Genomic DNA, 12715 nt, shown 5'->3' on the forward strand with positions numbered 1-12715 from the left:
GTTTATTCTTTATTGGCCAAGTCAGTCATGTCTCTCAACTTGGCAGAGCCGCTTTTCAGTAAGCGAAAATAGACCCACAAACCCACAAACAAGAAACAACTGAAGGCAGCTGCAGTAAATGCTTCATTTCCTCGTCGGAGGAAATGAAACATTTGGTGATGTGCATCAGTCCTAGACTTCAGGCAGACACCGAGTGCAATTTTCAAGAATTAAAAAGAGTTTTTATATTTAAAATTCTGTTATTTTGTCTGAGGGATGACTCAATGTAAATAATTCCTAAACAGTTGATCAAGTTAAATACAGTATTTGGTTTTTGTTTACTAATGCTAAAGGAATGCTCACTATTGTTATAGCTATAATTGGATTTTTATGAGGCCGTTAATTCCCACTCCAGCCCACTCTACACACAAAACAAATTTTAACAAAGGTTAAAATGTTATTTATCTGAGTAAGAAGGTAACTGGAACATGAAATCTGGTGGTCTAAAACTGTCCCTTTCCACTGAAGGTCGCCAAATACTTGTTTGGTAGGGTGTTGGTCTTTACTTTACAATATTAAATGCTTTGAGCTGAATGCTGTTGTGATTTGGTGATATAAAAACTGAACTGAATTGAATTAGTAGTCTTATTCCAAAAGTAACTGCTGCTAGAAGTGGAGAAAAATTCATTTTGAAGTGAACAAAGGGGGTCTGAACCTGAATGACAATTCATCCAACAGATTTCAAAATGAAAAACTAAGCACTACTGAAGAGACCCTCGCTGGTGCCTGAAGAGAAGCAAAAGGATCAAAGGCATTTCAGTCTAAACAAAAACAGTGTCTTGGTTTTACTATAGCTAAAAACTACATACCAGGTGCATTAAGAGGCCCTTTTTTAAAGTACATTAGTTGTTTTACTCTTAAATCCCCATTTGTGGTTGCACAGTTCCTCTTAATGGTAATGGCTAAGCTGCCCCTCCTGAATGTCACTGTTCCTGCTCCCACACAACAATGCTGTGAAGTTCATCACAGGCTTCCAAGTAATGATAAGGTAAACTTTGAATGACTAAGCGGTCATATACTTTGGCCTATATCATTAATGCATCGCTGTATTTTAGTCTACAGCTGCCCTAGTTTGCCCAGATTTGCCCAGTAGGCCACCGAGAAGGTGTGGTTTAGTTTCACCCTGAAAGTGAACCAGTGTTCAGTCAGCCTTACTCTGTTTGTACTATGCTTCAGTTTGCTCGTGCGTATTGATCTGTGGCACACTGGCTGTATTTGCAGCAGAGATAGAGATTAAAACTGTGTCTTTATTTCAACCCTGGCACACTGGTAATAAGATGAAATAAAAATGGATGATCTGATTGTGAGTCAGGAAATGACGATACTACTAAAACAAGTGTTGAAGAAACTGAATGCTTGCCTCTGATGTGTCGAGGTTTTTCATTAGCTGACAGTAGTCCTGAGAACATCTGGACATCCTGCCGTGGGCTCAGATTTCAAGAATTTTAAAAACATTTTCAGTGTTTTTGTGTCACCTGTTATACAGAAGATGTTCTTTGTTCTTTCTCCATAATGTTTTGCCATAACAAGCAACAATCTCAGGTGTTAAAAGTGACTGTGTGGCAGGGTGTGGTCTGTGGCGCAGCTGCAGGGAAGGGGTGGAACAGCGGGTTCAGGGCGTAATGTCAGGGGAGGCTAGTTGTCAGGTTATATATAACATTAGGAATGAAACAAAGGCTAGAAGAGGAGCCTGGTATCAGGAGACCATTTAAATGAAATTTTGAGTATATAAAATAACAACAGAATGAACTGATTCTGAGGGATCAGGTGAGAACTGTTTCACATTTGATTGTTTTTACTTGGAAATACCCATGAATGTAAATATCCCCTACGAGCAAAACTTTGGTAGGGAGGCAGGGGTTCCTTTAAACATGGAGGGATTTTCCAACAAAATCAGGCTCAGGAGGGGGCAGGCATCTATTATAAATGGTAAATGTTTGGAAGGTGGGGGAGAAAGAGAAGACCTCAATAATCAGACAACTCCATGTAGGCAAGCACTTTGGCAACTGTGGCAAGGAAAAACTCCTTTTAAACAGGAAGAAACGGCCATCAGAAACAGGCTCAGGGAAGGGCAGCCATCTGAGAAATAGTAGCTAATGATTAAATGCCGAGTAGCGGCCTCTGATAAAGAAAGCAACACTCTGCAACACAACTAAATGAAACCAGGACTGCTTATGCCGACAACTACCTTGGCACGTGACACATTGAGAAGGTGAGAAATGACACCAGTTAGATGTTTTAACCAGTTTGTGTTCCTCTGTGACAAACATACAGGCTTTATTATCTCTAGTTGTGCAATAAGAATATTAACAATCGATTTCACATCAGTGAGGGGTTTTGACCTCTGCAGCTGCTGACCACAGTTTCAGCTTGTATCTAAATATAAGCAGTGTGTCACAGACATGCACCTGACGTCTCTGCAGCGCTATTGGTTGCCCCTACTGCACTTTCTCAGTCATAAGTTTCTTTCCATGTTGCTAGACTTTAGGAAGAGGAAGTGAGAAGGGCTGCTGAAAGCCCCATGATGTACTCTGCAAGCTTCACAGAGCTATGAGAAGGGGAAGTACAAACAGCAGACGAGCTCGACAAGCACACGCCTGAAAAAAGAGACGATAGCCGATATCATTTTCTCCAAATAGGTAAGAGTTCAACTTTATTTTGTCTTGAAGCTCTAGAGATCTCTTTAAATCTTCAGAATATTGTGAAGATGTTTCTTTATCGGTCAGAAACGTGTTGATGTCAAATCTCTAAAAAATACTTGTAAGTGAGAAAAGAAAACCCAATGAAGATGAAAAAGTGAACAAAAATCTTTCAAATTTTGACCAAAATAGGCAGTCATCTAACTGAAAGTGTCTGTCATGTGTACATACTGACTTAAGTGGAAAACAAAATATAAGAGCTGTACTTTAGTAGTTTTAAATGGCCAAAGAAGAAGAAGAAGAAGAAGAAGTCTCTTTTTTTATTCTCAGAACAAAGATCAGTTAGAAAGAGGGCAAAATTTTGATGTTTTGCACATATTTATAACAAAAATACAGGAGATTTTTACTTAGAACGGGTCACCTTGTATTTTGAGGAAGTTTTGGTATTTTCACAATTAAACTGCCTGCCCTCTCATGATGTAATTTTAAACCCTCCCAAAGTATAATGCACTCATATCGTGTTGTACAGAAGAAGAATTTTGGTTTTGCTTGTAAACTGAGACGAAACACAGGAAGTGAGATGTGTGAGCATCACTTCCCCGCTTTGTGACCGTGACGTTTTGTCTGTTTTAGCACTTACACACCCACACACAAACACAAGGTATAAATAAGAGATGCTGCATTAAACCTTGACCACATCCAGCCCTGCTTCCGATATTTATATTCAATAAAAAATAACGGCCTTTTCTTGTTGCAGGTCTGATCAGAGGAGTTGCAAGATGGCTCACAGCTGCCTCAAGTGTTTAAAGTACACCATGTGTGTCGCCAACTTGCTTTGCTTTGTACGTATGTCTCAGTCATCCAGCATTACATCACACATCACTGTGAAAAATCCTGTCACATTCATCCACTCACTTTTCAAACCTAAACTGTCGGGTGTGACAGACGTATGAGTGTGTGAAAATTAGTTAGCATTTATAAATGCTTCAGGTGTCTACTTTGGGTTTCAAATATTCTACCAGATGGTCAGATTCTTAAAAATTAATCAGTTAAAAGGATTTACCAAAAGTTCACACAAAAAAACACAAAAAAGGCTCTGACAGTTTTATTTGTTTACTCTGTGTAATTGTATTATTACTATGACGATTACGTGAGCCAATTAGAGTGGAAGCAGTTAATTTTGCTTGTTCAATTTTAGAAAGCCAATGTCTGCTAATATGTGAGAATATAGATAGATAGATAGCCAGCCTTGCTAAAATATCCAGATTTTGCCCAAGTAAGATGTACATTTGCAGTTTTTTGAAGACAAAATTGGGCCTATACTGAAGGTGGACACTCAGGGTCTCACCCACGTCTAACCCACACAGTACTTGCCAGTGTAATTAACCTTATGCATGGGCCGAATCTGGGGTACTTTTAGCATGTATCTCTACTTAGGTATTCATATAGATTCTTTTGGATATCTGATGATCTTCTGACCATAATGATGTACATACTTCCTGCACCCTTTCCATATACCTGACTCACAGGGGCCATGAGGAGAAAGAGTGTTAATATATTTAATATAATAATATATTTATATTATATAATATATTTTTTAATATATATTTTTAATTCAATTTCATTTCATTAATTTTGTTCTACAGACTTGGTGGATACAAAAGAAAAGGAAAAGTCAACATTTGCCAGAAGTCTGTTGCATAACAAATAAATAAAAAGCAGAAGCACTTGAGAAAATGTACTGCCTGACACTGCTGCCTGTAGGCAAGCTCTGAAGCAGACCAGGGCCCGGTGCAGCTCACTGTACTCTGTGTAGTGTGTATTGTGGACTTGGCTTTAGTCTGTCTTCTCTTCTGTCAGATCTGCGGTGTGTTGGTTTTGGTCTTTGGCGTCATCATGATGGTGGGTTCAAATTATGCTGCTCTCACCCCCTCACTGGCCAGCTTCAACATAGCCAACATCCTCCTGATCACCGGCATCATCATCACCTGCGTGTCCTTCCTGGGATTTCTCGGCGCACTCAAGGAGAACCGCTGTCTCCTCCTATCGGTAACACACACACAAATACTCAAAGCAGAGTACAGATTATGTGGTTTTCTGCTCCCTCTGATTACTTCATATTTTTAGGTAATTAACACTGTAGTTTTGGTACCCACAAAGGGTATAATTTGTTTGTTTTTTTAATGCCTGTATAATTTTGATAAGAGGAAGGGGCTCTCTAACACTGCCTCTTCACTGTTGTGTACTCCAATTTTTGAATGCTACAAAAATAGCATTTATGTAACAAACGGAAATATCTAAAGAGTCAGTTCTCTGGGAAAAAAGGTAATTTAGATGTTAATCGGGACTAGTTTTTCTGCAGAATACAGAAATACCTTTGCTTATACATTTGTTGTATCTACACGGTTTTGTTTTGTTTTTTTAAATTTAATGATACTTTGAAAAGCTTCCACCTCTCCTAATTCAGAGTAGAAGAACCCTGTCACAGTAGCTTCTGTTTTTTATTGATATATAAAAAAAAACTTGATATATTTTTGATTTCTATATATCAGTTTTTTATTTTACTTTATTCTGTTTTTCTTGTTGTCATAATTTATTTCATGCTACAAAATTCATAGTCATAAGAGACTGAATCCTATATATTACTAACTTTGTAAATTCCCTCGCACTTTTGGAAAGAAGCTTCCCAAGTGTCAGTACCATAAAAACAAACAAACAAACCGTAAAAAAGCAATTGATCCAGTGGTGCAGCAAGGTGCTCTCTTGACCCAGTCAGCTACAGCTCCCTGTGTTGGCACACCTGTCAGTCAAAATGTCCGTAATTTTAAGTCTTACTAGTATGCAAATAAATTAGAAAACATAGCAGTTACATTTGTTTTGTCTGCTGTAACGCTGGGAATTTTAACATGGGAGGCCGTGGACACTGACTTGGTTTTTGGGACAGTCGTTAGAGGAACTGCAGCTTCACCTTTTCCAAGTTGACTTAACTCAGCCTCCATTTGTTACTTGGTTTTTTAGTGATGTAATTGGGGTCTGTGACCTTAGGAAACAAAAAATTCAATGTCATATAACCCGAAGAAAAAAAGTTGAGACAAAGTGAAATGACTCTTTGTTTAATCAGTATTAATAGCTCCATAGTGGTTTTTCAATTCAACTTTATTTATGAAGCACATTTAAAAACCAATTTGTGAAGATGAAATTGCTGTACAAAAGACAACTCTGATAAGACTTAATAAGAGAATAGGCCGAAAATACATGTTAGTAGGTACTAAACATATACAGTCATGTGTGACAAAGACAAAGGAGATAAAATAAGCAAACCAGACAGAATCAAAATCAATGAATAAAAAGAAGTTTTGGTTTGAAACAAGTTTTTAAATAAGTTTCTAGTTGTAAAAGACTCAATAAAGGAGCAGCTTTGACTGTGAGGAGACTGTTGTTTCACAGTTTGGGAGGTTTCTCCAGTGAGTTTAAAAGTAGCGCAGGGGACTGTCAGAAGCATGTTTGCGAAGCAAGCAAAAGATTCCCAGCTCATTCCCAGGAGGAAACACAAAGATGGGCATTTATGGGCATTCAAGTTTAAAAAGTTCTCGAAATCAGACATGTTAAGCTACATGCTGTGAACTAGCAGCCGAAAATAACTTCACTATACAGTACCGTTTCATATGTGTATGTAAAGTGTTTCAGAGTAACATTCACATAAACCTTTTTATTTATTTTTTTTACAGTTTTTCCTGATGCTCTTCCTCATGATGCTCTTGGAACTGACAGCAGCATGTCTGCTACTTGTATACGAGGGAGAAGTGTGTGACACATATGCTATACACAATATGTTCTGTTTTTAAAGCAAATGTATACATTGTATGTAATCACCAAATCCTCCGTGACTGTTCAGATTACTGAAAGCGTGAAGACCGATCTGACAAACGGCTTGAAAGATGCAAAAGGAAATTCAACACATTCAAAACAAAGTGACTGGGATTATATTCAAAATAAAGTAAGTATGTCAGAGTGGAGATGTCATGTTGTGACACAAATGACTTTAGAAATTTGTTTATTTTTTTTGTCTGTCAAATTCATTTGTTTTAGCTTGAGTGCTGTGGAATCAATAATGTATCAGATTGGGGAAACAACGTGCCAGAATCCTGCTGTATTCCTGAGGAACCCTCTTGTAAAAATCATAAATACTGGGAAACGGTAGGCTCATACTAATCACTGATCATTTCAGATTTATACTTGCTTTAATGTACCATAGAGGTCAAAGGTCACATTGTTACTGCTGCAGGTAATTTCAAAATGTTTTGTGTGCAGGGTTGTTTGTCAAAGGTGACAAATTTTTTTGAGAAGAATTTCCTAACCATTGGGGTCTCTGTCATTGTCCTCTGTATGATTGAGGTAAGCTGTTAACATACTATTTTACGCAGGTGTTGCAAAGGTAACCTATGAACCTGCAGATGTACTATGTCTCAGAAATTACCATCTTCACTTCTGTATAAAAGACAACTGGATTATAAAGTGAATGAATTGGTTAATACAATGTTCTGCTCAGAAACGTGGCATCTTCCTGTTAAAATATACCTAAACTTTGTTGCCTTTGAAAATGGTTTCATTTATAGCAGTTAACAACCATGGCCTCAGTGTGTTTTATACTATAAAGATCCTTCAATATTAGATGGAGAGAACTCTGATGATTAGATAACCCATTATGAGCAAGTACCAGGCAATGGTGGGGAGAAAGAACTTTTTGACAGGAAGAGATCTCCAGACAGTGTGCGGGAGTAACTGAATACATGGTATTCCGAATACAGTTACTTTGTTGAAATAAATGGATTACACAGCGGCCTTTTCCTGTTTCATATGTTAGGCTATGCCCTCTCAAGTTTTGGTAATTCCACATTGGTGGAAACCATCTTGCAGCCCATGTTACATCTACTTGCGGCCCGAATAATGACGTGAAATTATTATTTTTTTTAAACTAACCTTCCCAACACTGTCTCCAGAAGAGCCGGTGACAGTGGCAGACAGCCATCTGGTAAAACTGGTTGGGGGTGAAGAGAAAAAAGGAAATAAAAGATGAATGTAGCTTGCAGCTCTTGAAAATAAAATAGTAAAAAGCTAATGGTCAAGTACTTTTAACCTACATTCTTCTGTCCTAATGGCCAACTCCTGCTTTGGAATAGAAGTCAGGATGTACAGAAATGTAAGAAAAATTACCTTTCAGTTCACTTCATGCTAAACATTTTTTGATGACTTTATACTTTGCCAGTTTCACATCTTACTGTTAAGACTAGTCCCCACTAAAGTTATAAAAGTGGTTTACATGTCTTTAACCAATGAATGTCCAGCATCCCTGTATATCAGTCACATTCGCTATCTGGCAATGGCAAAATAATGTGTGACGTTAAAGCCGCTACAGCCATCCTTCATATACAGTCTATGATTGCCGCAGACCAAGACCTGCTCCCCTCCCACTTACCAAAGTGGGCCTCCAGCTGGACAATGTCCACTGCCACACCCAAAAACGCAGCTCTAGAATGGATCAGGGAAGAAAAGACCACTCTTTAGATTGCAAAAAGAATAAAAAAATACTTCATATAAACAAGCATAAACCCAATGAAATTTCAGTCAGCTTGAGAAGCTCAGAATAACTTTTTAAAAACAGTACAACATGGCATTTTATGTCCTTTTCCAGTTTAATTTCTATATTTCTGTTTACAGGTTTTGGGAATGTGCTTTGCCATGACACTGTTCTGCCACATTAGCAGATCTGGACTGGGCTACAAGTTCTGAATACCTTCAAACATAATCTTCACATTTTACAGTAAATATCACTGTAAACTTCTTTAGGAACTAGAGGGAAAGTTTCTGGAAAAACTTCCTTAAAATGAGAAAACTATTTTTCTAAACTCTTGCTTAAAGCTTAAACCTGTTTATGTACCTGAATATAAAGTATAAATGTAAATTCTGGCACCTTTGACCTTCAGTGCACTACTCCATTTCAGGTGAAGCATTGTGCTGAGTTCAGTTTTGTACAGAACTTGCTTGGTGCCAAGTTTATCTTAATGTCTGTCAACTTTTTAAAACTGTTTCTGTAAAATATTACCTTTGTACTAGTCTTTAATAAACTACTTACTGACAACAAATTTGGAAACCTCCAATTAACCTGCAGTCAGCTGAGACTGAAGAAGTCACTTGGATGAGTGACGAAACGTTTCTCCCACAAAACGCTACGTCCAGATGAATAGAATCAACTTTTGGAGATCAATTAACTATATAAAAATAAAGAGCATAAACAGTGTTCTGTAGACTTCTGAACAATCTTGCTGTCAGATGACTTCCTGTTTCTAGCTTGCCGTTTACTGATCTGTGGTGGAGCCTTAAAAATAACCACTTCCTCTTTTGACCCTGTTCAGCGAGTTTCCCTGAACAAGATTTAGTTTTAAGCTTAAGCGGGTCGAGAGGTCGTCGTTTAAAAACCAGTTAAATGTTTCACTTGGTAAGCTGACGAAACGAACTGTGTCCCAAAACAGACAAACACAAGATTCCACTAATGGATTCCACTGATTGTACTGAAAGCTAAAAACAACAAGTTACAGATGAATTCATTTATTTAAAGAATAAATCCTGCATCATTACTGATCACAACACACACACACAAAACCCTTAAGAAAAAAAAAAAAAAGATTTACATGTTAAAATAATTGTTCTCTTTGAAATCACAAAAACAGTAACAAGAAAACAAAAAAAGAAACAGACTGTACACAGCAGAAAACACTATTTATTGCAAATTAACACCCCTGACACCTCAGAAACTATAGACAAGTACTCCAACTCACCTACAGATATGAAAAGACAATAAAATAAAATAAAATAAGAAACTACTCTGACACAGCTCTCATCCTCTGAAACAGTTGCAGTGCCTCTCTTCCCCCACATTATGGTGCCCCTGTGAGACTCCAGATGAGAATCTCATGTTTCCTGAAGCTGTTCAGGTCCACTTGAACAGAGATGTGGCACCTGTTCCCTCATCCTCCAGATGAAGACGTTTGGGAGGCATCACCTCAATGTGAAACTGAGCACAAAATGATTCAATAAGCTCTCCAAACCCACTCTACTTTTTACAGATGCACAGAAAACCTGGTCTGCTGACATTATACCAAAGCACTCCTGATCTTATATTGTGGTTTTAAAAAAAAAAAAGTTTTGCTTTTTCTGAATGTTTATAAAAAGCAGCTCATTTAGAAAAAAAGAAAAACAAAGATTTCATTCAGCAGCTTCAGGCCATTCAGATACCCGTTAGTTACAGTTCCCTAAGTGTTGCTATTGTAGTGAAACCCTGTGGACAACATGTTGCTTAGAGAAGAAGAAAAAAAAAAAATGTTGACACCCATTTGTGCTCAGGATGTGTGAAAGCAAAGTTGCTAGAAATGCCCCTGCATTTGACAGAGTCAGAGTGAACAGAGGAGCCAACAGTACCGCGCCGAAACATACATTCACGTTGAGAATGTTTGAGAGAAAAAAAGAAAGCGAGAGAGCGCCTGGTGCTGATGAACATTTTAAAGATAAACATTCCCAGTAAACATCTGATCCATCTCAGAGTGCTGTACTTGCAGATTAACATCTGCAATAACATCAATAAATAAGAAAGCAAAACAAAAAAAGCCCACCACACAACCTCTCCCACACCCACCACATAACTGGAATGAGCATCAGTCAGGGTACCCAGCCCCTAGATTAACATGAGAATATTAAATTAGCAGTTCATTAGTGACAGACATTTGCATCAACAGGAGTTCTGCTTCATGTCTGTCACATCACCTGCAGGATTCACAGAAGCCTGAAACATCACCTCACACCTACTGCCTTCACTTGCGCGAGACACGACCAGCAAGAGAGTCAATGCCTCAGAATACAGCACTGTTAGGACAGACCAGGAGGCATGGTTCCTGATCCCCTACTGTTAAGTCACCAAAATCACCACAGATTAATCCATAGTAAATTGAGTGACTGCATTGTCAGGTCAACCTGCGAGCACTAGCCCGAAGATGCTAACAGTCCAGCTGAAGGAGAAACTAAAGGTTCTGTAAATATGACTATCACTTCCATTTCTTTCATTAGTCAGTACTACAAATCTACAAAGGATTACACTGAAGAAGAGCAGTGGCTGATCTTCAGTATCCTGCTTTTTGTTGATGGCAATGAAATTGTTGTGGTTGATAAGCTTTAAGTAAAGATGAGTAAAGCTTTAAGACAATATTTCCCACCAGTATTACAATGAGCAAAAATGAGGGGCTGAAAGAGGGGCCCAAAAAAAAAAAAAAAATCTCCACACAAGCCACACAAACAAGGCCACACACTATCACTGATCAACAGCTAAGGCTACTAGTTTTTAAACCAGCCCAGCTGAATCCTCAGCACATCCGTATTTCTTTGAAAGACATCATGAAGCAGGACCGAGCCACCTCGGTGTGCGTGTAAGAGGCGAGTAAATATTCAACTAATTCAATCTCAGGAAAATAAAACGCAGGCCTTTCATTCATAACAAGTGAGCATCCTACCAAAGAAAAATCAACTGGATACAAGCTTAAAGCAATCTCACGGAGGGTAACATACAAACGGCTGGACGAGTGAACAAGACAACCCTGACATTTGTTCTGTTCTCTGAATACTACAGATTTTGATAATTTAGCTATTTCTTCAGAGTAGATTTGTGGCCATCACAGCAGAGTTTGCACATTTGCCTTTAGATGTGATCTCACTTTTGTGAAAAATGTACACACCTCTTCAAGCCTAAATTAGAACAACTAATCAACCAAGGTTCTCACAGTTTTAAGGCATGCCCCACAGCTATAGAAATATTTTGAGAATATGCGGACATGTGTGAGTGAACTATGCACGAGGGACAGCAGCATTGGAGAATGGACCTCTGGAGTGTGGAAAAACTAGCCAACACTGCTGAAGCTGTGTACCAAGCAATTCAATCTTTAAGGTGTACAAAACACTCACAATATGTAGCAGCAATACAACAAGCCACTTAAGCCCATCGTGGAGAGACCTGTAGATGGACAGACCTGTGGTGCAGAGGCTGGCACTCTGCTGTTCCTGCAGTGTGAGAGCTGTAAGGTGCGTGCCTCAACATGGAAACCTCAGTTTACACCTGGAATTGAAATGAGCCATCTGCTGAGCCCTTGAAACTACATCTGTACATTTCTAACAACAATGTCCTCTGATGACCTGACTGACATTTCACTTTGGAAAACATTTTGGTTTAGAAATGAATAACATCCACTGCTGAAGTATTGATCCTAACCATTTAGTCCCCGTGTTCAGTGGACTTGGAACATTAAAAGTATCACAGTGTTGCCTGGTAAGTGACACAAGTTAGGTGATGTTTCAGGACTTGAAAAGGGTAGAGGGGTGGGCAACTGCTTTTACTAAAAATTTGTTTGAAACAGCACATTCTTAAGACTAAACACAGGATTTAAGGAATGGGATAATTTTCAAACCCTCAAACTGTAATTTGTAATGTTTAAATTTGGACATGCAGCCAGTTCTGCCAGGCCCTTCTCACTTACTTTCCATCCCCCCACAAACAGCATCAATGGAAACTTGATCCTCAGATGAATTTAGTGAATTTCAAAGTTCCTATTTGAAGAATATCTACCTGACAAGATACATTTATGTTTTATGTTAGTGAAAGAAAATATCTACCTCCAGGCCTTTCACTGCTTTGCTTCATGTACAGCAAAAGACTATAACAGGTTAAATGAGCAACTGGTATACATTTTTTCCCCTAAACTTCTTTGCATAGTTCAGTGTTCTAAGTTGCCAGGTCTCGTTGTATAGATATTTGCAAGACCAGTAAATGCTGAAAGTCCACACTGGGGGCAAACATCTAACCTTTTACAAAACATATCAAGACAGGCACGTATTCAAAAAGAGTTGCTTTCAAATGAGTGGCGTTACATCTCAGGTCCCCATTCCATTTATGCTGTGTTACAGTGAAAGGGGCACATGCCCGCTGAGCATGGAGTATG

The 12715-nt window shown here is 38.5% G+C and overlaps 1 protein-coding gene across 1 annotated transcript; it reads left to right on the forward strand.

Annotated features, from left to right (window-relative positions):
* The first annotated feature begins 2528 nt into the window (after positions 1-2528).
* On the forward strand, positions 2529-8821 carry LOC146507203 (leukocyte surface antigen CD53). Its single transcript, XM_085179271.1, has 8 exons — positions 2529-2678; positions 3436-3520; positions 4539-4727; positions 6407-6481; positions 6574-6675; positions 6768-6875; positions 6990-7073; positions 8397-8821. The coding sequence occupies exons 2-8, from the start codon at positions 3458-3460 to the stop codon at positions 8466-8468; spliced, it is 693 nt and encodes a 230-aa protein (XP_085035397.1). The 5' UTR covers positions 2529-2678; positions 3436-3457; the 3' UTR covers positions 8469-8821.
* Positions 8822-12715: the final 3894 nt, after the last annotated feature.

This window comes from Neolamprologus multifasciatus, chromosome 12, assembly GCF_963576455.1.
Source record: "Neolamprologus multifasciatus chromosome 12, fNeoMul1.2, whole genome shotgun sequence".
NCBI lineage: Eukaryota > Metazoa > Chordata > Actinopteri > Cichliformes > Cichlidae > Neolamprologus > Neolamprologus multifasciatus.

Coding starts and splice junctions, on each gene's coding strand:
- LOC146507203 (XM_085179271.1), top strand. CDS start 3,458: ATGGCTCACAGCTGCCTCAAGTGTTTAAAGTACACCATGTGTGTCGCC. Junction 3,521..4,538: donor TCGCCAACTTGCTTTGCTTT/GTACGTATGTCT, acceptor CTCTTCTGTCAG/ATCTGCGGTGTGTTGGTTTT. Junction 6,676..6,767: donor GGGATTATATTCAAAATAAA/GTAAGTATGTCA, acceptor CATTTGTTTTAG/CTTGAGTGCTGTGGAATCAA.